The 23,412-nt window shown below is 36.1% G+C and overlaps 2 protein-coding genes across 4 annotated transcripts; both read left to right on the top strand.

Moving 5' to 3' along the window:
- Window positions 1–1,621: 1,621 nt before the first annotated feature.
- On the top strand, window positions 1,622–10,585 carry LOC116168453 (E3 ubiquitin-protein ligase SH3RF1-like). 3 transcript variants are annotated; one of them, XM_031484295.1, is made up of 8 exons: window positions 1,622–2,385; window positions 6,455–6,569; window positions 6,621–6,856; window positions 6,907–7,224; window positions 7,307–8,072; window positions 8,140–8,291; window positions 9,126–9,248; window positions 9,871–10,585. In XM_031484295.1, exons 1-8 carry the CDS (start codon window positions 1,973–1,975, stop codon window positions 10,157–10,159), a joined length of 2,412 nt encoding a protein of 803 aa, XP_031340155.1. In that variant the 5' UTR covers window positions 1,622–1,972; the 3' UTR covers window positions 10,160–10,585. The 3 variants fall into 3 exon arrangements, with proteins under 3 accessions (XP_031340155.1, XP_031340153.1, XP_031340156.1); XM_031484293.1 differs by having other exon boundaries at window positions 8,137–8,291; XM_031484296.1 differs by lacking the exon at window positions 9,126–9,248 and having other exon boundaries at window positions 1,623–2,385; window positions 8,137–8,291.
- A 5,710-nt stretch (window positions 10,586–16,295) lies between these two features.
- LOC116168601 (putative oxidoreductase GLYR1 homolog) lies at window positions 16,296–21,683 on the top strand. The gene is made up of 7 exons (XM_031484528.1): window positions 16,296–16,384; window positions 16,441–16,602; window positions 16,688–16,724; window positions 16,865–16,947; window positions 17,023–17,149; window positions 17,199–17,303; window positions 21,435–21,683. Exons 2-7 carry the CDS (start codon window positions 16,568–16,570, stop codon window positions 21,666–21,668), a joined length of 621 nt encoding a protein of 206 aa, XP_031340388.1. The 5' UTR covers window positions 16,296–16,384; window positions 16,441–16,567; the 3' UTR covers window positions 21,669–21,683.
- The last annotated feature ends 1,729 nt before the right edge of the window (window positions 21,684–23,412 follow it).

Here is a 23,412-nt window from a genome sequence, read left to right as displayed (position 1 = left end):
TAAATTTTTGATAGGCGTGTTTATTTATTTTATTTATTTATTATCCCTCTTGTTCTGGGCCCTCAACAGGCTTGCGCCCAATTACAGAGTGATCCGTATAATGCTTTGTGTTGCGGGTGAAGTGGATGTTTTGTTAGAACCTCGCTTCTCGGGAATTGATGACTTTAGGGAGGTCGACTGGTCGACGTTCTGGATATCTAAGCTAAATAGAAGCTGGGTCTGTAGAGCATACATATAGTTTACAGTATCTGTCCAACAACCTTTTGGAAGGGTGCTGGCGGGTCCCGTCTCCACCAGGCGTATTAGGGCCCATTCTACTGTGTCATGTGCGAACATATTTGAGGCTTCGTTTTTAACTCTGGAGTGAGGTCCTTCTGGTCGTCTGCCTCTATCTGTTGAAGAGAAACCTTTACTTTGTGAGCCTGGAAGATGTGTGCTTAGAATATTCTTTTACCATGCTAGAAATGGTATGTGAATATTCCAAATATGCATAGAACGTTCTATAAATATATTCGTTCGTCTGACATATTTCAAAGATATTCAGCAATACTGATGAAAACACGTCAACAATATGTTCCTTAAATTATTCAGTATATTCCGTTACAAAATTTCCTTCATCAGAATCAGAAGCTGTTCTTCATCATCCATATCACGCAGAATATCACGTTTTAGAGTTTGACTGTAAACAAAGCAAAAAATCTGATACAACTAAATACCGAAAGATCCTCGAGATCTTCACGCGTCCATCATTTTTACAACACACCTTAAGACCTTGATTATGTCCCACCAGATCAGCATAGCTTGTAGAACTAATTCTTTAAATCTGCATAAGTTTTACTTTTATTCAAGACTATACATACAAAATTTCATTTAAATATCTTAACAAATAAAAGATTGAATTGTGCAAACACATTTTGGGTGCATGCTCAAAATTTTTTTGGAAGTTTGATCTAACTTTTTGACCTAATAGTCTACGTAGCGACCTTTTTGTATATTCTGAAGAACATGTGTATACCAATTTTCAAAGCAATTGGACTTTTCTCCTGCAGACCGGCAGACAGACAACAATACAAAACAAGGACTACTAGATCATCTCAACACTTTTTGGTGGCCATTTCATTAATTGCGTGTTAATTATTATTTCATAACTTGCGGACCTTTACTAGAATTATTTTGCATGTTAATGTAGATTACGATTTGAACTTAAGACACTGGGGGCGCGCATGTCTGAAGCATTTTTGTATGTTTGCTTTTCAAAAAAATGTACAACCTACAAATAGCCTAATGTCCGACTCTGCTGAATGGGGTAGGCATTTTTCTGAAAAAAATCTTTTCGTAGCAAAGAATCGAACCCGAGCCGTCCGGGTACCCTAACCACTAGCGGCACTAGCTAGACTATTGTCGCCAGAGAGTTGTTACAATTCTCTGATTGTGCCACACATTTAAATCGTGACTGAATTGAATTTGTATTTCATTCAAATTCAAATTCAAAATATATGGGGAAAAGGTGACGTCACTTTTCGCATGCTCAGTGAATAGTACGGCGTGGACGATTTAGATAACAGTGTATGGCCAATCTTAGGGACTAAGTTTCCCCTAGAACTCAAGTTAGTAACTTTAATTATGCACTTGTTCTTGGTTGGTTTTTTAGTGCAATAAAAACAGAAGGGGATTAAACTCTTGTGGCATTTTATTAATGATACTGACGAGAGGTGACTCACCGCACCCTTCACCGAACGTGTTCACGATGACTGTTTTGTGACCGGAAGTGAACTAATGGATGCATAATTGCTGTTTAAACCCGTAGGGGCGTGTTATTGAGTGGACTGTGTGGTGATATTGAGTGATGCAACGATGCTGTTGCAAGAGAATCCCTACAGTTCTTTAATTGTAACGCTTGATTGCTCAAATTAACAAATATCCATTTCAGAGGTAATGTAATAAATCATAACAAATACCTAAGAAGTACAAGATGGACGAGGGTATGTTAAACGACCTCCTCGAATGCTCGGTCTGTTTGGAGCGTTTGGACACCTCCAGCAAAGTGCTACCGTGCCAACACACATTCTGCAAGCGATGCTTAGAGGGAATCGTCGATCGACACAAAGAACTTCGCTGCCCCGAATGCAGAACTTTAGTTCCTTGCAAAATCGAGGAATTACCACCGAATGTTCTTCTAATGCGAATTCTGGAAGGCATGCGAAATGCCTTACCCAAAAAAGAGCAACAGAGACTAATCAGGGTGGTACACCCCGCGACACCCATACATCAGTTACCCGAGCAGCATCGGCGAGCTGCCGACAAGCAAGTTCTTCAACATCACGTCCCACAAACCCACCAGCCCTACGCCAAAGCGATGTATGATTATTCATCAAAGGTCCCCGAGTATGTATTAAATTGATTTTTTTATCTACTTCCTTATTGCCATTGTTATAAGCCGCATAAAATTAATATTCCCCGCAGCTTTGTATTTCCGATAATATTTTTTTCTAAGAACCAAGTACTTTGTGAATAATTAAACTGAAAGTGACACGGTGTTGGCATAAAAAATTGGTAGGTTGTAGCAATATGATTGCGCACATCCCCAAGGTATACACCTCGGGATACACCATTGTAAAACGAGTATGAATCAGACAATTAGAAAAAAAATTATTATTAATGTGGTTTGAAGTCCGTAACAGTGTATAATGCAATCAAATTGTCTGCTTTTCACTAAACCGACATCTATTTCGCTGAAATTTTTTATATTTGTACACTTTGTACGGAATTCAATAATACTAGATAACTGGGACAAGCAATTTCGAATGTTCCTAATCTTCCACATACCAAGGGTCAAATTATCCTCTAGTTTTTTAATTTGAAGTGTTACTTTGCGCAATTTAAATTGAATATAGAACTATTTTTAATTTAACCAATCAAAATTCAGTATACTGGTTAACTCTGAGGTTAATTGATTTGACAATTTCAGTCATCTTTTTAATGTAAAATAAATTATGTACTAACAATTTAGAAATTTCATCATCAGATTCCACATGGGTAGTTCGAGAGGTTGGTACCATGGTAACATTTCAGTTTTATTATTTATTCACCATGCGCAATCAATTGTGTGTTGTGTGTTTCACATTGGAATCAGATTTGCTTAATTGCAATCACCCTGTATAATAATTGCCAATTTTTTGTGGTCACTACTTATCAGATCTATGAAAAGATATCAGGAGTATGTTATCCAACCAGTATTGTCCAAAGGTTTGCAGGATTTGGTCTAAAATCGTAGGAAACAAAATGAACTTCCTCACATCAAGTTGTAGTCCACTTACCTCCTGTGCATTAATTAAAATTTGTATGATACTCAAAAGGGCACAAACTAGAAATTTTGTTATTATTTTTGGACAGATTTTACCTCAGATTTTACCCTACAGCTCGTTGACAACCTGTGCACTGTGAGTGTTGAGTGGTAGCCGAAGTGGTAGCACTATTCTGAATCATCAGCTTCATATTGTGTTTGTAAATTATAAATCTACAACGTGTTCCATTAAATTAAATTCTTAGACAAAAAAGGAAGAGCTTAAAAATCTTTGGATAGAACGCGCAGGTGTACGGATGGTATCTGTGCCAGCCACAGAAAATTTTTTCTGAATCATGTTACTCTTAATACATAAGGTATGGGTAAAATCAGTAGTAGGCTCTGGTAAAATCCTTTCCCTTAATCTCAGCTGAAATTTGTTTCTTTTACTTCCACTATCCCCCCCAAGCAGAACAACGAGCGAAAGTGCGACAGCGTCGCAAAAAAACAAAAAGGATTGCTACAGAAAGATTAAACAATTGGATGTTGGATTATGCTCCCAAGGTCACACCTCGACGCCAGTCAGCCTGTGCCGCCCATTCATAAATAGCAAACGCGTTTTCCTTTCGGAAAAATTCGCAGCATTTTTGTACAACTTTGCTTTTCCAAAAAAATTGAAAAAAGTGGGGAAGGGTCCATTTTCGCATGCAGGCGGACACGTCTACCGTTTAAAAAAATACATCCCCGCCCGGCCGATCAGTGACTGCAGTTCGTAATGCTTTTTTTCTGCATTGACAATAACAAATTTGGCAAAATCCAGAGAGCCTGTAGTTTGTTCACTTTGTTTCAAGAAAGTGATTTAAAAAAAACTCAGAACTGATGTTGCGAGGCACCATTCTGGCGTACTTACTTGGAGAAAGTTTGAGGACATTATTGTTGAAACCTTAAAAACATTCTGCCTCTCATTCTGCTTTGGGGGTTCCACCAACAGAATCCAAAACAATTCGTACTTTTTCGATCAGATTTCTCAATCAAAAGTTATAGACTAGAAACCAATTTCGAAAAAAAATTCAAAGGGCTGTAACTTTTGAACTAGTAGCCTAATCTTGGAACTGTTTGAAATTATGGATTCTACAGGCCACATTCTATAAGAAAATTTTTTTTCCGGGTCGATCTGAGACAATTTTTTTTTCGGGGCTCAAAAAAAAGGCAGTGTATAACCTTCCTTTTTTACCAAAAATCGACTGCACCAAAATTTCTCGGGAAAACACTTTTTCTTATTAATTATGGTGCGTAGAATCCAAAACAATTCGTACTTTTTCGATCAGACTTCTCAATCAAAAGTTATAGACTAGAAACCAATTTCAAAAAAAAATTCAAAGGGCTGTCACTTTTGAAATAGTAGCCCAATCTTGGAACTGTTTGAAATTATGGATTCTACAGGCCACATTCTATACGAAAATTTTTTTCCGGGTCGATCTGAGACAATTTTTTTTTCGGGACTCAAAAAAAGGCAGTGTATAACCTCGTGTATAACCTTCCTTTTTTACCAAAAATCGACTGCACCAAAATTTCTCAGGAAAACACTTTTTCTTATTAATTTTGGTGCGTAGAAACCACCATACAGTACTCGATAAACTATACCTACTTAGGATTTTTTTAGTAAGAAGATACTAATGCTATTAGCATTTTCCAAAGGGCCCACTGAGTGTGACAGTTCAAAGTGATACTTGGAACTCATTCACAATGGATATGCCTAACCAATTGTAGTACAATATGGTATAATAGTCCTCGACTTGAATTGAAAGTTTGCATCCTTTCCAGTGAAACGAGAAGTGGATAGCGAAAAGGAATGATTCAAAAAGTGACATTTATCAAATATATAGAGTATCTCCAAATACTTCTTAATTACTTCAAATATATTCAAGTACATCTCAATTACTTAAATTACTACTTTCGAGTATTTTAATTATCTATGATTATTTATTAAATATTTTGATTCTATTGAAAATGTTCTGATTACTTATTAAATGCTTGATTACTTATTTTAAGTCCTACAAATACACGTTAATTACTTACAAATACCGTTAAATATCAAATATTTTAAATATGGTGTACACTTTTTTGGAAGTTGTTTGCCCCTCGTAAGAGAGTAACGCACTTGCGCATGCGAGATTCTGCCCAAAGGCTTTTCAGCTCTTCCTTTTATAACTAAGAATATGCGTACCAAATTTGGTTCCAATTGGTTCAGCCGTTTCACCGTAAATGAGAAGACAAACCGACATCGAGATTTTGTTTGATTCGGATTCCTGGTGCCTCAAAACGTGTATTTCCGTCAAAAAAGGGGGGGCTAATTTTTTCCCCCAATACAATAGGTACTCCCTTACTGACGTGCGGGTGGTAAAGATTTAAAAAAACCTACAGATATAAACTAATATGGTCGTCTCACGTCATGTGCTCTTATTGAGTCTAACTTAAAAAGGTAAAATCAAAATTTGAAAATATTCGCATGCATAATTTATCGGACCTACCCTTTTTTTTATGGAACGCTCTGTATATTTTAATTGAAAAAGATAGCATATTAAATTCCCTTGACAACAATATAACACACCAGTGACGATACCTACTAAAAGAAGGTTCCAGCGATTGACAAAAATTTAAATTAAATAATAATAATAATAAATGCCTTTATTCACTAGGAATTTTGAATTTATTAATCTTTTGAATCAGTACTGAATTTTTTGTTATATTTTTGAAAAGAGAATTTAATATGCTCTTTTTAGATTAAATTATGACGTTAAGTCAGATAACTCTACCTGACCCCCGTAACTTTTTATATTTTTTATAAAGAAACTTTTGAAATAAACCTTTTTCTGTATTTTTTACCTAAAAAAATATATGGTCATTCTGAAATTGAATTTTTGGTTTTCCCCCGTGCCAGTGCCAGTCTTTTATCTTAACGATAATTTACCTCTGGAAACAAATGTATTTATATTAGAAGTTACCTCCCAGATAAGTTTAACTGAAAGTTGACGATCAGTTTAAGTGAATTTGTTAAAATATAATAGCTACACCCCGAATGCGACACAGAGTCTCCATGTTATTGCTAAAATTATCAGTAAGGTCAAATGAGGATGAACACAATAAATAATGTTCTTTTTATATTTTCAGAGATTTAAATTTCAAACGAGGTGATATCATCATGTTGAGGAAGCGCATTGATAACAATTGGTATCATGGAGAATGTGGCGGAAATCAAGGCGTTTTTCCTCTCAGTTACGTACAAGTATGCTAAATAACGTCCACACTATCAATTTCTACTATGAATCATTTTTAGGTTATCACTCCGTTACCAAGCAATATACCCCAATGTAAAGCTTTGTACGAGTTTCGAATGACAAATGATGACGAAGAAGGCTGCTTAACTTTTAATAAGGGCGATATAATCACAGTCATTCGTCGTGTCGATGAAAATTGGGCCGAAGGAAAATTAGACGATCGAATTGGAATTTTTCCATTGGCGTTCGTCGAGCTTAACAGTCTAGCTCGGTCGCTAATGAAACTTTCTACTAAGTAAATTTCGAAATTTTGGCCGCGCAAATGTTTCAAATTTCTAATTACAGCACCCAGCCTGGTCCTTCACGGTTAGCACCTCCGACACCCACATCTGATGATAGCACACCACTGATACCCACCGATCACACACGTACAATTTCAAATGTTCACGTAGCTCAGCACGCACCTGCCGTACACCATCAAACTGCTCAATCGGTTCAACCCAGTTTACCTGCCTCAGATTCCAGTTCGACCGTTAGTTCTGGAAATTCGTCTAGCACCACGCCTAATACTTCCTCGGGAAGTGCTTCATCCAGTTCAAGTACAGCGCCATCGTCGCCCGCATCGCCACCTAATCGAAATCAGGCACCTCCAAGGTCGACAGTGTAAGTATTGAACTTTCTTTAACATTCTTTGTTTGTCATTTCTCAAAATCAACATGTATGGTACCTAAATATTTATTTACAGAAAACCTGATTTGCTCCCTACTCAAACAACAGTCCCTACACCATCTCGGGTTCTAAATTCGGCAACCACATCGTTTTCAACTGCACAACAGAGCGAAACTCATTCCTCTCATCACAATCGGGAAAAGCGCCACAGTTTTACTTCATTAACAATACCTCAGCATCAACCAAATAACCATAGACACTCTGCAGAAATACTCAGTTCAGAGGTGGAAGCACAACCGCAACCTGTTTCCACCCAGTCTGACCACCCAAGAAGATCGAGCGGAAACGAAGCGAATTTGAACACCTTACAACTTCCGGCCGCTTACGTCGCCCTATATCCGTACAAACCTCAAAAGGCCGACGAATTGGAATTGCGGAAGGGCGGCATTTACATCGTAACTGAAAGATGTCAGGATGGTTGGTTTAAAGGTACCTCGAATCGCACCCAAAAGTGCGGCGTTTTTCCCGGCAATTACGTGACGCTGGCGAGAGGCGCGCCCAGAAGTCCGCAGCCGTCGCCTAGGTCCGGCGAAAACACTTCCTCCTCGAAATCGGTAGTAAGTTACACGCGTAGCGGTAAGTCGCGACAGAGCGCAAACAGCTTACCTCCAGATCTTCCTCCGAGATCTTCGAGTCCCGCCATCGCCACCAACACTATCTCGTCTAGTTGGCATGGCCAGCAAGATAACGCCGCTATGCCTTTAGGACGCAGCAGCAGTGCGATTATGTCGAGCGTTGCTTTGCCTACTAACGGCCCGACAGTTGGTAAACCTTTAGATGAGGTTTGTGCTTTCTTGTCGCTTGGCGCGTGTGCGCATTGTATAATTTGTATAACTTGTTTCACAGCTGAAGGAGCGCAAAGAAAAGGGCACAGTGAGTCTGATGAGGCGCCTAACTAGCATTAAAAGGTCCAAGTTAACTCCCGCAACATCATATATGGACAATCCTGTGTTTGAAGACAGTACTGTACCGACACCCCCTTCCCATCCGGTCCATGTCAGGTATTGTGATTCACAATTATTAATCAGTTATCGCATGATTTGGTCATTGATTAAATTTTCATTTTGTTATTGCGAGTGTCCAGAGTACAGGAGGTAATTTTTTCCAATAATTGCTTTGCTGCAACCTCATTTATTCGAGATAGGTAATAAAACAACTTTTGTCATGCACACATTTAAGCTTGGTTCACAGTCTGATAACTAAAAATCAAATTTGCATATATCAGGTGTTCTTCCGAACGATGCATGATAGTTACATCATCGAGACCGTGTTGATAATTGATTGTAACTATGTTCAAGTACATATGGCTCCCACGACGAGCGTTTTATGTCGAAAAACGGCTACAGATTATGGGAAGTTCTCTCGGAGTACTCCTTAACGCCTTCAAAGAAACCTACGTTCTGAATTTCAAGTCTCTTTTCTACTATAAATATAAAATTCTGTTCTTTTCTGTTTCCGTTCCCGTGGGAATTTCGGAAAGTGTTTTACTAACTTTTGCCTAATTTAAAGTCTCTTTTCTACTATAAATATAAAATTCTGTTCTTTTCTGTTTCCGTTCCCGTGGGAATTTCGGAAAGTGTTTTACTAACTTTTGCCTAATTTAGAATCTGCAGGAAGAACCAACTGGTGCAATGGCGCATTAATAGGAGGATCTAATAAATTATGCTCCTTTTTTTTCTTATTCAGATTGTGCTAGGTACCATAAATTTAAATCTGTGCGGATGCTCTTAGTTTAAATGTATTGAAATATTTGTCTCGTTTTATTACTTATCTGGAGATGTATAACAATGATTGCATGTATATAGCAGCTTGTGCACGTACGTGTGTGTCTTTAGGTCTGGATCATGTCCAAGTCAACTTCTACAAGTGCTACCGGCAGAACATCACAGAATGTTTGTCTCTACCTCTCAACGCCTTAAACATAAAGATCGTCCCAGTGTCTTTGCGCACAGCTCAAGGTGTGTTTCGCACTCTATTCACCACTTGGTTCCTTTTTGGGTTTCCTTCTTGCATTTCTTTTGTCTTAGTAGTGGGCATTCTTTTTCTTTAACACTGCACATTGGACAGTGCAAATTCTTTATAGGTTGCTCGTTCGACATGCTTCTTTGTTTGCATTTCATAAACAGGTAATTTATTATTTTTATTTACCTGGCACTTAAAATGAACATTTTCCATTTGAAGTTCGTGGTTAATTTGAATTTGGGAAATGTTCATTTTTCTTCAGGATACGAATTTTTGAGATATTTGTAGAAATATAGTATGTTCTTCCTGGTTTTTCCATTTTCACTTATTATTCTTGTGACTTGACCTCACAAAACATTGCTCATTTCTATAAAGTGTATATTTTCGATATCAAGTATGAGTAGTAATACAAGGCTTGTTCTAACTCACTTCAAGGCCACTTAGACTGGTGACAGTTTCTGAAACTAATTCATCGTTGACCTTATATTACTAAAAAAACTAACATTGTAGAATTAAATTTACTTTTAAAGTTATACCGCTTCATGTAGTTCGTAGTAATTTTATTAACAGGCCTTTATAGTAGCTACCCCAAAAATGACACTGTTTAATTCTATGTAGAACTGGAGAAAACATAGCGGGAAGTTCTGCTTCCAGCCCGGATGTCCATCTCCATCGCAAATCAAACTCGCTGGACGCCGGAAATCGTTCAAAAACCGGCACACAAACTGTGCGCGAACGATTTCGTTGCATAGCACCGTATCCCCCTAATAGCGAATACGAATTAGAATTGCAAGTGAACGATATTATCTACGTGCATAAGAAACGAGACGACGGTTGGTACAAAGGAACACAGCAAAGAACTGGCCGTACTGGTTTATTTCCCGCCAGTTTCGTTGAGAGTTTTTGACGTGGCGAATTTTGTTAGTCACTTAGTATATTATTCTCTAAAGTAACAAAATGGTATGTATGTAATTTTATAAAATGATGATACTAATGTGTTCAAGAAAAGAATGTGTAAATTTCAAATATCCCTGTAAATAATAATTTATCTAAATCGTATTATTTTTGTTAGGTAATCTGCATTAGGTGATTACGTTTAGGTTTACTCAAAATACGCTTTTCTTATGCCTAGGTTATGTATTTATTATTGGTGGTGGGTTTTACTTACACATTGCTGTTTAATTTTACCATGGCAAAATTATAGTTTTCTAATTCAAATCGGGTTGCGTCAAATGACTGAAAATTATCGTAACTTTGTGCTCATATAAAATGAATTAGTTTTGTAAGGTGTGTCACTAGATGTGTTAAGAATAAAATCTCTCGTTGTCTGTAATATTTGTGTTCGTTCATGTGTCGTCATGGTGATTGCCTAACCCGTGTTTCCTTTGTATTTTTACAGGAAGAATTACACACTACAAATGGTTCTATAATGTAGCAGACAATTTGACATGTTCCAACACATTCAATTTTTTAATACATTTTGCTCCAAATGTTTTTTTTAGTTTGCTGCTGGTATTCTACTGGTATAAAATTTTACTGCGCTTTCTTCCGTAACAGAACCTTCCACGGTAGATAAGAAAAGAATGGGGATTTATCATATTATCTGAAAAGCAGCAATTTTCATTGGCTGGTGACCTTCGCAAATGTGCTTACCCTTAAAGAGAATGTAGTGCAACCGAATTAACAATTTTTTAGGCAAGAAAAAAGAAATTTATTAATGGAGTTTTGCCAAGTGGATATGTTAGAATGGTCTATACTGAATGCAAAAAAAATAAATACATGAGCAAGGGAGTGGGACTAAGCTGTTGGGGAGGGTGAAAAGGTAAAAAACTTTGTTATCTCGGAAATCCGTCAATTTTTATATTGAAAAAATTTTTGCTTGAAACAAAAAAATATATTTTCACCCAATCTTGTTAAAAGAAAATTATTTTTGTGATAATGAAAAATAAAAAACAAAAAAGGTTTTCCGCAATTTTCTCTGTCATTTCGAGATTATGTGAGAATATTTTTAAATTGTTTCATGATCTATAACTTTTACATTGAAGAATTTTATCTATGACCAGAAATAATATAATACGATACCCTCGCCAAAAACTTAGTCTCACTCCTTTGCTCACGTTTTTATTTTTTTTGTAGCGGGCAATCAAAAAACGATTGACGTCAAGTTGCCATTGGAAGTTCAATAATAATAATAATAATAATAATCTTTATTTCCTGTAGACATGTATAGGACACGTCAGTAACAATAACAAACAACATAAATAGCAATAACATGTGAGTTGGATATTATCACAGTCTACATAGGTACGTGAAGTATGTTTGATATTATATTGTCAAATAATGGCTAGCTAGAAGATCAAGGTAAGTTCTTGTGAATGAATTCCGTAATCGAATAGTATGAGTTGTGATGTAAAATATCTTTAATTATTTTTTTGAATGGTTTTATTTCATATCTACATATATCTTTGGGAAGCAAGTTATATAACTGGTGTTATATCTGTGCAAGTCGCCACATTTTGTCAGATTATTTTTATTTTGGTGGACAAAACATAAAACCTTGTAAATGTATACACATGGAAGCGGCATTATTTTATTTTTTATAAATGTCTCTTTACAAGAGTTTGTCGACTTAATACTAAATATCAGTCTAATTACACGTTTTTGATAAACAAACAATCGATGTGCTTTCGAGCTTGCACCCCAGCAGATAATATTGTAGTTTAAATGGGTAAATACCAGAGCATAGTAAATAGATATTAATTGCGGAACTTGAAGACGATCTTTTAATTGTGCTATTAAATAGTATGTCTTATTTAGTTTTGAACAGGTATGATCTATATGTTCATTCCAATTTAAGTTTTCATCTACCTTCAGTCCCAAGTAAGTAGCCAATGTAGAACATACTATTACGTTATTTTCGATGCTTAAAGTGAAGTGATTGGACTTTAATGCCGAAATTTTCATATTCATAATTACCGTTTTATCAGAATTAATGCGTAATTGATTATTTTGGCACCATTGTACAAATTCTCTTACCACGCAATTTAACTTTTGCAGTGCAGCCTCATACTCATGAGCACTAACAACAACCGCCGTGTCATCGGCATACATAAATGTGCTGCCGCTGGTGATGTACTTAGGTAGGTCATTTATAAATAAAAGGAAAATTATTGGGCCCAAATTGCTACCTTGGGGAGTTCCAATATTTACCATGTATTTGTTTGAGTATGTGTTGTTAAATTTAACGATAAATTTGCGGGCAGACAAGAATGAAAGTAAAAAATCATCTACAGGGTATCTAAAACCCAGATACTTTAATTTATTAGATAACAATCCCAGATTTATACTGTCAAATGCTTTCCTTATATCAAAGTATATGACAAAACATTCTTTGTTGAGATCTAATTCATTGTGTATATGTTGCATTAGTTGTGCGCTTGCCATTTCCGTGGATTTTCCGGAGCGAAAACCAAATTGTCTGTTGGATAAAATGTTGTGTTTCTCGAGAAAGGATGATATCCTTGAGCAGAGACATTTTTCAAAAACTTTTGAGAACGCACTCAGCAGAGAAATTGCCCTGTAGTTTGAGGCATCTTGTATTGAACCCTTTTTATGAATAGGTATAACACAAGATGTTTTTAACTTGTCGGGAAAACAACCCTGGGTTACGCAATGGTTAATTATTCCAGATAATACGGGAGAAATGACATTTGAACAAGCCTTCAACAACTCATTTGGGATTTCATCAATACCCGTAGATTTCTTATTCTTTAATGAGTGTATGATATTGTAAACTTCGCTGGAGGTGCTGGGATAGAAGAAAAACGTATTATTATAATGAGAACCCCTAGGTTTCTTACTTGTTGTTGCCGAACATTGCTTGGGGGTGATTGAGTGCTCAAAGTATTGGGCCAAGTCGTTGGCAGTTAGGGATATATTAGGGATATGCTTGCTCGACGATGGCGGTTTAATCAAATTCCACAAGGCTTTGGATTTATTTTCTGATTTATTAATAAGGTTTGCAACGTAGTTGCCCTTTTCCAGATTTATTTCCTTAAGCAATGACTTACGTTCCATTTTTAACTGTTTTTTGAGTCTGTCATCGTTAATACAATCGTTAATTGCCATAAGATTTTTATATTTATTGTACTTTTGTTGTAGTTCTAAGGAAAATTTTATTTTATTTTTGGGAGGCACTCTGTTTTTAGTTGTACATTTTTTAGGAAATGCAATATCAAAGCACCATGTAAAATGGTCGTAAAAGGTATTAAATCGCTTGTTCGCATCGATAATTGTTTCGTAATAATTTATGTTGTAAATGCCAAGTAGGTATAAAAATTCATTAATATTTGCATTGGAGAACTCACGTCTTATAATTCTATCACTACTACTAGCTTTATTTTGAAGACCATGCGTTGTAAGATTTATTGTGATGCATTGTGCAAAATGTTCAAGTCAAATAACGATTTCCCATGTAAACAAAAAATGCAAAGGTGACTTGACAGCAACTCTTTTGGTCGCATAGTATTAATTTGTTATAGTAGGTATAGACATATCCACTTGGCAAAGCTCCATTAACAATTTTCTTTTGTAAAAAATACAATTTGCCTGGACTAATAGGTAAATAAACTGGAATGTAGTGTGTTGTTCTCTGTCCCTGAAGATTTGTTTCCATGAAGTTTGCCCTAGCGCCTAGCCACACACAAGCTCACAGGTAAGTAATTCAATTATGTGGACTTCAGTGTAGCTTATTATATAAAGCCTCTTCCCTCCTTACACCGCTCCATGAATTCCCCATTGTTGGAAGCACTACTACAGATCCAATGAGTTTAACAGCCTCCGGAGTTTTAAATTTTTGATACATTCAGCACCAATTTAATTTTTGGTAGGAAAAGTCATACGGGGCAGAACTGGTAGAGTGGGAAGATGTTGCAGCACAGGAGCTTTGTTTTTGTCCATGTACATTGCTTTGCAGATAGCGCAGCGTGACAAGGTGCGTTATGGTGCATAAAACAACTCAAAAAAAAGACTGAGGAAGACTGAATTTCTCGCAAAACAAAGGAAACAAAAAATCTCAAGTTTAAATTTAGAGGGTGCTCATCGAGCATCTCTGGAATTCAAGAGCTTTTACAAGACACGAACGTTCGGTCTTTTCCAGAGCGCTCTGCCGCCTTCCCAGTCGCGGTCATCTTTAGGAGTTTCAAAACATCCAAAATTCCTCTATAAAAATTTTTATATTACCAGAGCTTTGTCGAAGCTGTTTGTTCATTTTACGTGGTTTCTACCGCCGTTGAGGAGGAACTAGCTAGTTCTGTAAATAAGGCAACTATAGATGGTGATAGGTGATTTCAAAAGCAAGCAGGTGAAGACATGTGTTGCCTTGCAAAGTGCAAATGATTCAATTACATCTGAAAAGAATGCAGTATGGGAAAACCATTGAACTATATACTCTGTATATACAGTATATTGTATATACTTCAATGGGGGAAACTTACGAAATACTCTGTATATACAGCAAACGTTCTGCGTAGCTGCCGGGAACAGTTCCAGTTTTAGTCCCGATTGTGTCTCACGTACAACACATAAAAAGAACCGCCAGTGCGAAGAAAATAATATCGTCTGTTAATCCTTCTCCAATAACTGTCAAGCGAGTGCTGAAGCCAATACGGTTTGTGAAAGAAGGTGTTAGGGGGGCTATAAGGGTACGTACGGAGGTTTATAGGAGAAAGGTTATCAAGTCATTCTGTGCTAGGTGGTTTTGAACTCCCGCGGATTTTAAAACATAATTTTCTGGGGAGTCTGGAATATCTCCCCCTCGTATTCGTATATGAAAGCTCTTGAAAACGACTCTTGCAGCTCCTTATACAACATTTGGAAAGTGTCTGTCTACATTAGAAGGTTGCTGTGGAGTCACCTTTGGAATTTTTGCTTACATGGGAAATCGCACTTGAACCATTTGAATGCTTGAACTTCCAAAGGCGACTTTGGCAGCAACTCATTTTTGATTGCTCGTTACAAATGATTAGAATTGCATTCCACAAATGTATGTAATTGCATCGGAGATGATTTTAAAATGTAGATATAATTACAACCTATAATCATTATTCTTAATTATCAAATTGAATAATAAGTAGTATCAGGAATTTATTAATAAACCGAAACCCCAAAGTATGTTACTGGAATAGAGCAGCAGGCCTTGTCTAAAACGTGAAAAATTTCCGAGAGTCTCTTCAGATTTGAATGTTCCATCGTCGTATTGCATATTCCTATGAGTTGAGTCAGACATGATCCAGATTTGAGGTCGCCCCGTTTTGTTTAATTAGTAATTTTCCCCGCTAATAACAAATTCCTTTGCTTCTTCACACCTGACACCATGGTCCGAATGTCTCCACTGCAAATGACCAGCAATCGCGCCTTCATATTTTTATTCGTGTCAAGGAAGCGGCATTCTGTGCAACGGGACCAGATTATCCTTGTTGATAATTTGCGGAAAGATTTGGCCAATGTATCTGAGCATGTCACATCCCAGAGGAGGCATCTTGTGTCCGCATGGTTCTAATTGAGCAGGAATTTTGATTGGAGTTAATGTTTTTGAAATTATATTGGTTATCGTCCATATACCTATTAGCTTTTAACACAACTTAGGCCATTTGGTCATAGTCATGTCTACCGTATCCATGACCAACCAGTCTCCATAGCGGCAGTTGTATGGAGGTTTTTTCATCATTCTCAAGAAGTATGTAAATGCTTCAATTACACTGATGGCAATTTTGTCCCATTGTTTTTGATAAGGTGGAGCGTGGATGTGGATCCATCCATGGATCAGGAATCTAAATCATAGTGGTGATTTTTCCATTGTAAACGTTGGCCAAATCTTCCCTTAAGATTCAAAGCTTAAAATATGCAAGTGCAATATACGGAAAAAGGGTATTTGAACGTGAATTGGTACATGGCTACATTCCGTCTCAAATCAAATTTGTGTAAAAGTTGGTTTCAATTTTTAAATTTAAATGAACCGCCATTTTCATGTTACGCCCCCACGTAATGGGTTGGATAAACTAAATTCCCTTCTTCGACGAAACGGAAGTCAAGGTAATATGTTTATTGTATCCTAATCACATCATTGATACAGGTGAGGGCGCCTTTAATTAGTAATCAAAAGCTGTAAAAACCGGGACTTCTATTTAGGATAAACAGTAAAATCTCCAGAGTCCCGAGATGCGCGGCGCATATCCCCACCTTTAGCAAATGTAAGCGCGGCACAACAAACTTTTGGACAGTCTGAGAGTGTACACTGAGGTGAACTGTTGTTGCTATGTCGGAGAAATTACAAATTGGTTCCCTGGTCTGGTACGTATAATATTATTTCAATTAATTCCACATATAATTTGAAATTAAAGTAATGCGTTCCACGTGTAATCTTAACTTCTTTCAGGGCAAAAATGAAGGGATTTTCTCCTTGGCCAGGCTTGGTAAGTATATCGCGCCGCGACATTCAACCAAACCGTTACTACGTGCGCTTGCGTAAATTGCCGATTTTAAACATAACCTTTCTCTTTAACTTTACGTCAGTCTTTTTCGAATTTATTTTGTAAATAATGCCTTCTTCCAGATCTCGAAACCGAAACACTGGGTCAAAAAACCCGCGAAGAAGACGGATTTCCAATGTATCTACTTCTTCGGAACAAAGAATTAGTAAGTACCTGTCACTCCGCTGTTTAGTATCTAGCTTAATCGGTCTTGAAAAGCGCTAAGTGTCTCGAATTGTAGTGCCTGGATAGAGGAATCGAACATTATGCCCTACTTGGAGTTTAAAGAGAAATTAGTCAATTCGTGCAAATCTGCAAGTTTCAAAGAGGCCGTTGCCGAAATTGAGGAATTTCTGGAACGCATCGAGGTATGATGTCAACGACTTAATTGTAGTTGGCTGACGGTTTTGTTTATAGGCGGATCCTACTTTCACTCCTGAGCAGTTTGATAACGAAAGGGAACAGGATACCACCTTTGACCGTATTAAAGAAGACAGTAAGAGTGCGCCAAAGAAAAAGAAGGTTAGTTGTTAGTCATTAAAAAATGCACCAATCGCCTGTGTGGATTGGATTAATTACATTCAGAAACAAAAAGCCATCGGTTCATTTTTATCTGATCGTACAATTACCAAATGAATGGTTACAGTACTGGCAGTATCATTGTAAATTGGATGCTAAAATTATGTGAATATGTTCGTCATTTTTAATAGCATCTATACTCAATTGGGATGTGGTTCTACAGGGTGTTTTTAATTATTCGGTCTCCAAATCATTTTATTGTATGTTTGTTATGTCTTCATTTAAGTTTTTATACCTACACCGTAATTAAATCCAGCACTTTTGAAGTGTTAGTGATTTTACTAGGTGCTCAACAAATACGGCTGGCCGACTGCTGTGCCCTGAAAAGTTCGAACTCTCTCAAGAAATGTTGCAATGAAGATAGAGTGCACTCCAAAACAAAGAAATATATTTTCTGTAAATTTTTAAACGGTATCACAACAAAATGGTAATAGTGACTCAATCTTCGGTGGGCGACCGATAGCGCCCAAATGGTGAGGTTAGAGAAAAATTTATTAAATAAAACTTTTGTGGTATAAGAAGCGAATATTTTAGGCGTAAAGTGTTTTTAATGAAATGTATGTATTTCTCCATTTCAGCCTTTGGAGGGAGATGTAATTACATTAATTTCTTCCTTAATGAATTTTTAAATGGAACATCGTGGATATTTTTGTATTTTTTTGCACCTCTTGACAGCATTACTTTTTATGTGTTAGCACTTTTTCGTAATGGTAACCTTTTTACCGAATCTGACCAACTTCATGTACGGTACCTACACTATATCAAAGGTGTTTTCCAATTTGTACAGGATGAGTCAACAATTATGCTGACTGCCATTATGATCCTAACAAAGGCTTTCTAGAGATTGTGCTTTTGTATGAAAATATTGAAGAATATTCTATATATTTTAAAAATATTTTAAGTTTCAGTTGTTAGATAACATCAACTTTATTTTTTTTAATCCGGACCGGGAAACACGTTATATATTTTTGTTGTATCACTTAACATATTCAATAATCTTTAACATTAATAAATTATGTCCTATGTGCATCTCCAATGGTTTTCGATATATCTTAGTATTCATGCTTAATTATTAATAATGAAATATAAAATGAAGTAATTATTTATGATTATTTTTTAACATAGATATGTTTTTTTGTTGCATTTGACTTCATAAATAATAATTTAATTTTATATTGTTATTATTTATAATTTATTATTTATAAATTATTTTTTAATAGCAACCATTATTTTTAATCAGGTTCTTAAAGTGCAGACTTTTTGCTGCTGTATCCAAAAAAAGTGTACATTATATGCCTCCCTTGACTATGCAGAAATAGCCACTGACCACAAATTTAAAGTACATAGAGTGGCAGCTAACTTTTTATAATTTTGAATACCATCAAAAGCTTCTTTAAATAAGTGTCGTTTTGAAGATACATTCAGTGTTCCACCTTGTATAAAAGACTTAAATTTATCTTTTGAACTTTATGATCGCATCCTGTATATTTAAAATATTTTGTAAATGTGCAGAATATTCATATTATACAAATCTTGCCAAATCCTTCCTTCGGACCATAATAGCTCTCCACGCAACCGTTAACGTAGTTGTTAAAAAGCAAACATTTTTCCACCTCCACCCAAATGGATTTTTTGGAAGCTACGCCCTCCAAAGTCCCAAAAATTGTGTTTCTTATTTAACTGTTTTCTCAGAAATCAAAACATGTAGAAAAATGGAACACGGAGGACGAAGGTGCAAAATAATTCAGACCTCGACGTAATTTAGTGCTTGTGGGTTTTTCATCTTGGAGATATGGAATAAATTTTTAAAAATTGGAACAGTTTTTTATGTAATTTTTCAAAAATAAATAACCTAAGCAAATCCGTTAATTCCATCTTCCTAGCTGCTATGGTCGCTGAGAAAAAATTAAAGATGTTTACACGATAAGTTTTTATTTTATTTATTTATGAACATATCAGGGTACGCTTAAAAAAATGCAAAAATTCACTTCAAGGTATACAGTCTGTTACGTACATTTTTTGCATTTTTTTTGCGTCAGCCATTTTTATTAATTGGTATCCCATGTTAGTTACCATGGGCACAATAATCAAAACAAAATCTCATTGAATCCATGGCTTACTACTTATAAACCATAAAAAATAAGGTTTTGGTTCATGACTAAGCTTTTGGTTGAATTGAATTAACCTGAAACTGATTTTTTAATTCAATTTTCGTCAAACGGTAGGTTAGCTCTGTTTCACTGCTTTATTATTGCATAAAAGTTAGTACATTTATATAAGCAAGTATAAATTGTATACAATTCTTAAACCAAAATAGCTTATTATAGTAAATAATTGGGTTATAAGGTAGTAGCATGCTATACTTATCGATGTTTAGTCTCTTGGCATAGCTTCTCGGAAGGGGGTTCTTTACTCCGCTCTTTAGTTAACAGGAATTATAACCGATCACGATGAGAGGTTGAAAAGGAGGCTGTGGTTGGTATATATTTCGTTGAGACCTGTCATTAGAGTACCACAAAGGATAAAACCAGCTACCCCCCCCCCCCTTTTGATAAGTGAGAAGGGCCGTAGTTGGTAGAAAACAGTTCTTTTTGTTGAGACTTTTAATTTGAAATGAAAGATAAAACCAATTGCGCTAACCCTGTCCTAACTGCAACATGAGTCACGGAGGACAGGTATAATTTATAGAAACCATTTAAAATGCCTTTTTATTTGAGGCCAAGCATATCAATTAGAAACTTCAGATCCCAGATCAGCAATGCATCAACTGTTTGGGTAAAAAAATGAATGAAAATGGCATATCCATGACCCCCTCTCCATTTCCCTTGTATATCTGTATTTTTTGTTTAAATGTATAATTCTTTTTTTTTTCCAAGTTTTGTTAGTATAACGGAAAATAGATAAAAATCCCTGTCGATGAAACATCTGATGGGTAGAACGTGTGTCCCCCCCCCCCCCCCCCCCTTAGAGGTTATACTTGGCGTATTGACATGACATGCGTATGCAAAACTAATTGTTCGTCGCACGTTTTATTTTCAGAAACTGCATCTCTGGAAATAATTCTTGCGGATGGGTGGGAGGTGGGGTAGCAAAATTTGGAGGCTATCTGGTACATCTTTAACGTGTAGGCTACCTATTTCAAAATCTAGGTCAATTCCCCTAAAAGCAGTTTTTTTTTCAATTTTATAAAATTGCCCTAAGAAAATAGGTGAACCGTTCAAACATTTTTTCCAATTATTATGAGTCAGTGACCTGACAGCATTCATTTCTTCATAATGTGAATATTAAATTAAAAAATATTTAAAGAAAAATAAACAGGGTGTAACACGTAAGTGTGTCAAAAATTAGATGGACGACTGGCAGTATTTGCAACAAAAAAGAACATTTTTACGAATAAAATAATAATACATTTTTTTCTCAGCAGCTGTTACAAAAAAGGGTGAGATTTGGTACACTCTTTTCGATTTTCTTCGCCAATTCCCAAACTCAGAAAAAAATGATTTTGACAAAATTGGATTCCTGCAGATCAGTGAACATGAAACCCCGTTTTTGAATATTTTTAAAAAAGGTTTGTCATAAAAAAAGTTCCAAGATTTGAAAATGTTCTGAATTATTCCTAGATAACAAATGATTGTTTTAATTCCTTTAGATTTAAACACCCTGTAGTTGGTAGGTCTTAATTGTTAAGCAACTTAGTAGGAATATCAGTCTCATGATACACTGATCCATTCAGCAATTTAAGAAACTGGATAACTAAAAGCGAAGGGTGTATTTATTTGAATATCTGCCTCCGTCCACCTCACTGTGCATTACTTATGGCATCTTGCACGTGCAAATTAAAGCAATTAGGAAAAATGTGCCTTGTCAATTTTTAACATTACGGATGCAGCTGCTTGTGTTACTCAAGCGTGTTCAAAGTTTCTTTTATTACTCCGATTTTGTTATGGTATTTTAGAAATGTAAAATGACCGCTGGGCAACTTGGTAGACGCTTCCTGTGACCAAGTGAATCCCAGGTTTGAGAATGGAAGCCTTCATAATCACCAATGTTATTGAATTCATATTTTTGTTTTAGGAATCCACCGGAGGCACCAAGCGGCTGTCCACTGCAATTACACCTAAGGCATCTAAAAAACGCAAATCCTCACAAAGCGAAGAGAACGGAGCAATTTCACCTGTTTTATCGAATCATGTACCTAAAAATTACGAAGAACTCCTTAATCGCCCTTTGGTGGAGAAACCCGTATGTACATTTTTTTTCTTAGAGTACCGAAAAATTGTTTTGTTCTTGTATGTCGGCGTAAACTAAACTTTTGTTTATAGATGAATCTTTGACTTACGAAGACCTCTCTAAGAACCAAGCAGTTTTTCAATGAATATTTATCTTATCTTTTGCATTGATTGCCTTTGTTTATACATGACTGGTAATACAGAAATTATTGTCGTTAATTAATTAAGAAGAACTATGGTTCGTCTACTATAGGCTACTACAATCGGATCCTTAATCTTATGCCGGGTGATTTTAAAAGACTAAATTATTCTAATATATCATCCCTCTAGGTAATATACAGCGTGGGGTTTACTTTTTGACTCGCCCTGTATAATGTTGTATGTATATGTGTAAAGGCAATTATACACACTGAATGCACGAGTGTACACATTCGATACCGTTTAGAATTTTTTTTCTTAACGTTCAAATGTGTGTGCTCTGTAAATTTGTACAATTTTTTTTGTCATATAACAGATTGGTAACTTGTGGTTTTCATTTTTCTCTTGGACACCCTTTATATTCAAAGAAGTGGCGTTTGAGTTCCGCTGTGAACATCCACATAGTACAGTTTGATACATGTTCCTAAAGAATACACTATTTTGGATATAGCAGGATAATTGGTGTGAACTGCAAGAATATGTAATAAAAAGGTGTGGTTGCTATTAAAGAAATTGCTCCCTTTGACCCCACTGACCACAAATTTGAAGTGCAAACTTTTTATAATTTTGAATATCAAAAAGCTACTTCAAGAAATATGTTGTTTTGAATTCATTGTTCCAGGAAAAATTTCCACCCTCACAGGGTTGCTTACTTGCTGTGCACATATTATTATTCATCAGTTAGAATGTGGCTATTCTGTGGCCGAATTGATTCGTATTTTGTTTTATTAGAATTTCTATTTCAACAAAAAACCGAAATGGAACTTCACTTCAATAGAAATTTGATGACTCCACATTTGAGGTAACCCATTTATTTATGGTTTTGAATTATTTATCTTTAATTCATATTCTCACACTCAACTGTCTCAATCGCATAGGTGTTTGTCTCACCAATTCTGACTAGGTAGTTCTAATAATGGCAAACTCATCGCCCATGTCAAAAGTAAAGTGGCCGCCGTATTGCCATTTCAGCAAGTGCCTTTCACGACGAGCGTCAGTTAGGCGTTTTTCGGAAACTGTAAAAAATAATTTTATTAAACTTTACACATAAAAATAAGGAAGTCGACACTAAATTTTGTTATTTGAAATGGCATGACTCTTTGGCGCATTTTTGCAAATTTATTTGTAAAAAAGGTAGCTTTTATTCTCACTTTGGCTGGCTGACTGGCTGGCAGCAAATGTGGGCCCGTAGAAGAACGCTTGTAAAAAGACAAGGAGTGTACATGTACCTACCCGGCCGTGTAATTAACAACTTTAAGAACGGAGCTACACTATGTGGGGTCGGCGACATCTTGGCGCCATCCCCGAGCCGTGGTGATTTTTCAGTTTTTTCCTCTCTTTCAGTTTTAGTCCGATTGTATTCAAATTAGTATCGTCGGAAGTGGGTACCGACAAAGGGAATGTGGTAGCCTTAAACAAGATCTTAGTGTTGGTGGAGTCAAAACTGGCAAATAGAATACTGATGTGCCACACTAAATTGCGCTGAAGTTCCTTCAATCTCACACGAGAACTTTGATAGTTCTAGCTTAAGTACAGCATCCCAGTGCCGTGTAATTGGAATGCTTTGCATTCTGTATGGTGTCTGCCAAACAAATAAATAAATAAATAATTTTTTTATTCACGTT

The sequence above is a fragment of the Photinus pyralis genome, unplaced genomic scaffold, assembly GCF_008802855.1.
Source record: "Photinus pyralis isolate 1611_PpyrPB1 unplaced genomic scaffold, Ppyr1.3 Ppyr1.4_LG4, whole genome shotgun sequence".
In the NCBI taxonomy this organism is placed as follows: Eukaryota; Metazoa; Arthropoda; class Insecta; order Coleoptera; family Lampyridae; genus Photinus; species Photinus pyralis.
This window is presented reverse-complemented; position numbering and strand designations above follow the sequence as displayed.

What these genes read in the sequence shown, in the direction of transcription:
- LOC116168453 (XM_031484293.1), top strand. Translation starts at nt 1,973, where the DNA reads ATGGACGAGGGTATGTTAAACGACCTCCTCGAATGCTCGGTCTGTTTG. An exon ending in TTGGTAAACCTTTAGATGAG is followed by an intron (nt 8,073 to 8,136) that starts GTTTGTGCTTTC and finishes CTTGTTTCACAG; the next exon opens with CTGAAGGAGCGCAAAGAAAA. An exon ending in TCCCATCCGGTCCATGTCAG is followed by an intron (nt 8,292 to 9,125) that starts GTATTGTGATTC and finishes GTGTGTCTTTAG; the next exon opens with GTCTGGATCATGTCCAAGTC.
- LOC116168601 (XM_031484528.1), top strand. Translation starts at nt 16,568, where the DNA reads ATGTCGGAGAAATTACAAATTGGTTCCCTGGTCTG. An exon ending in CAAATTGGTTCCCTGGTCTG is followed by an intron (nt 16,603 to 16,687) that starts GTACGTATAATA and finishes AACTTCTTTCAG; the next exon opens with GGCAAAAATGAAGGGATTTT. An exon ending in AATTTCTGGAACGCATCGAG is followed by an intron (nt 17,150 to 17,198) that starts GTATGATGTCAA and finishes TTTTGTTTATAG; the next exon opens with GCGGATCCTACTTTCACTCC.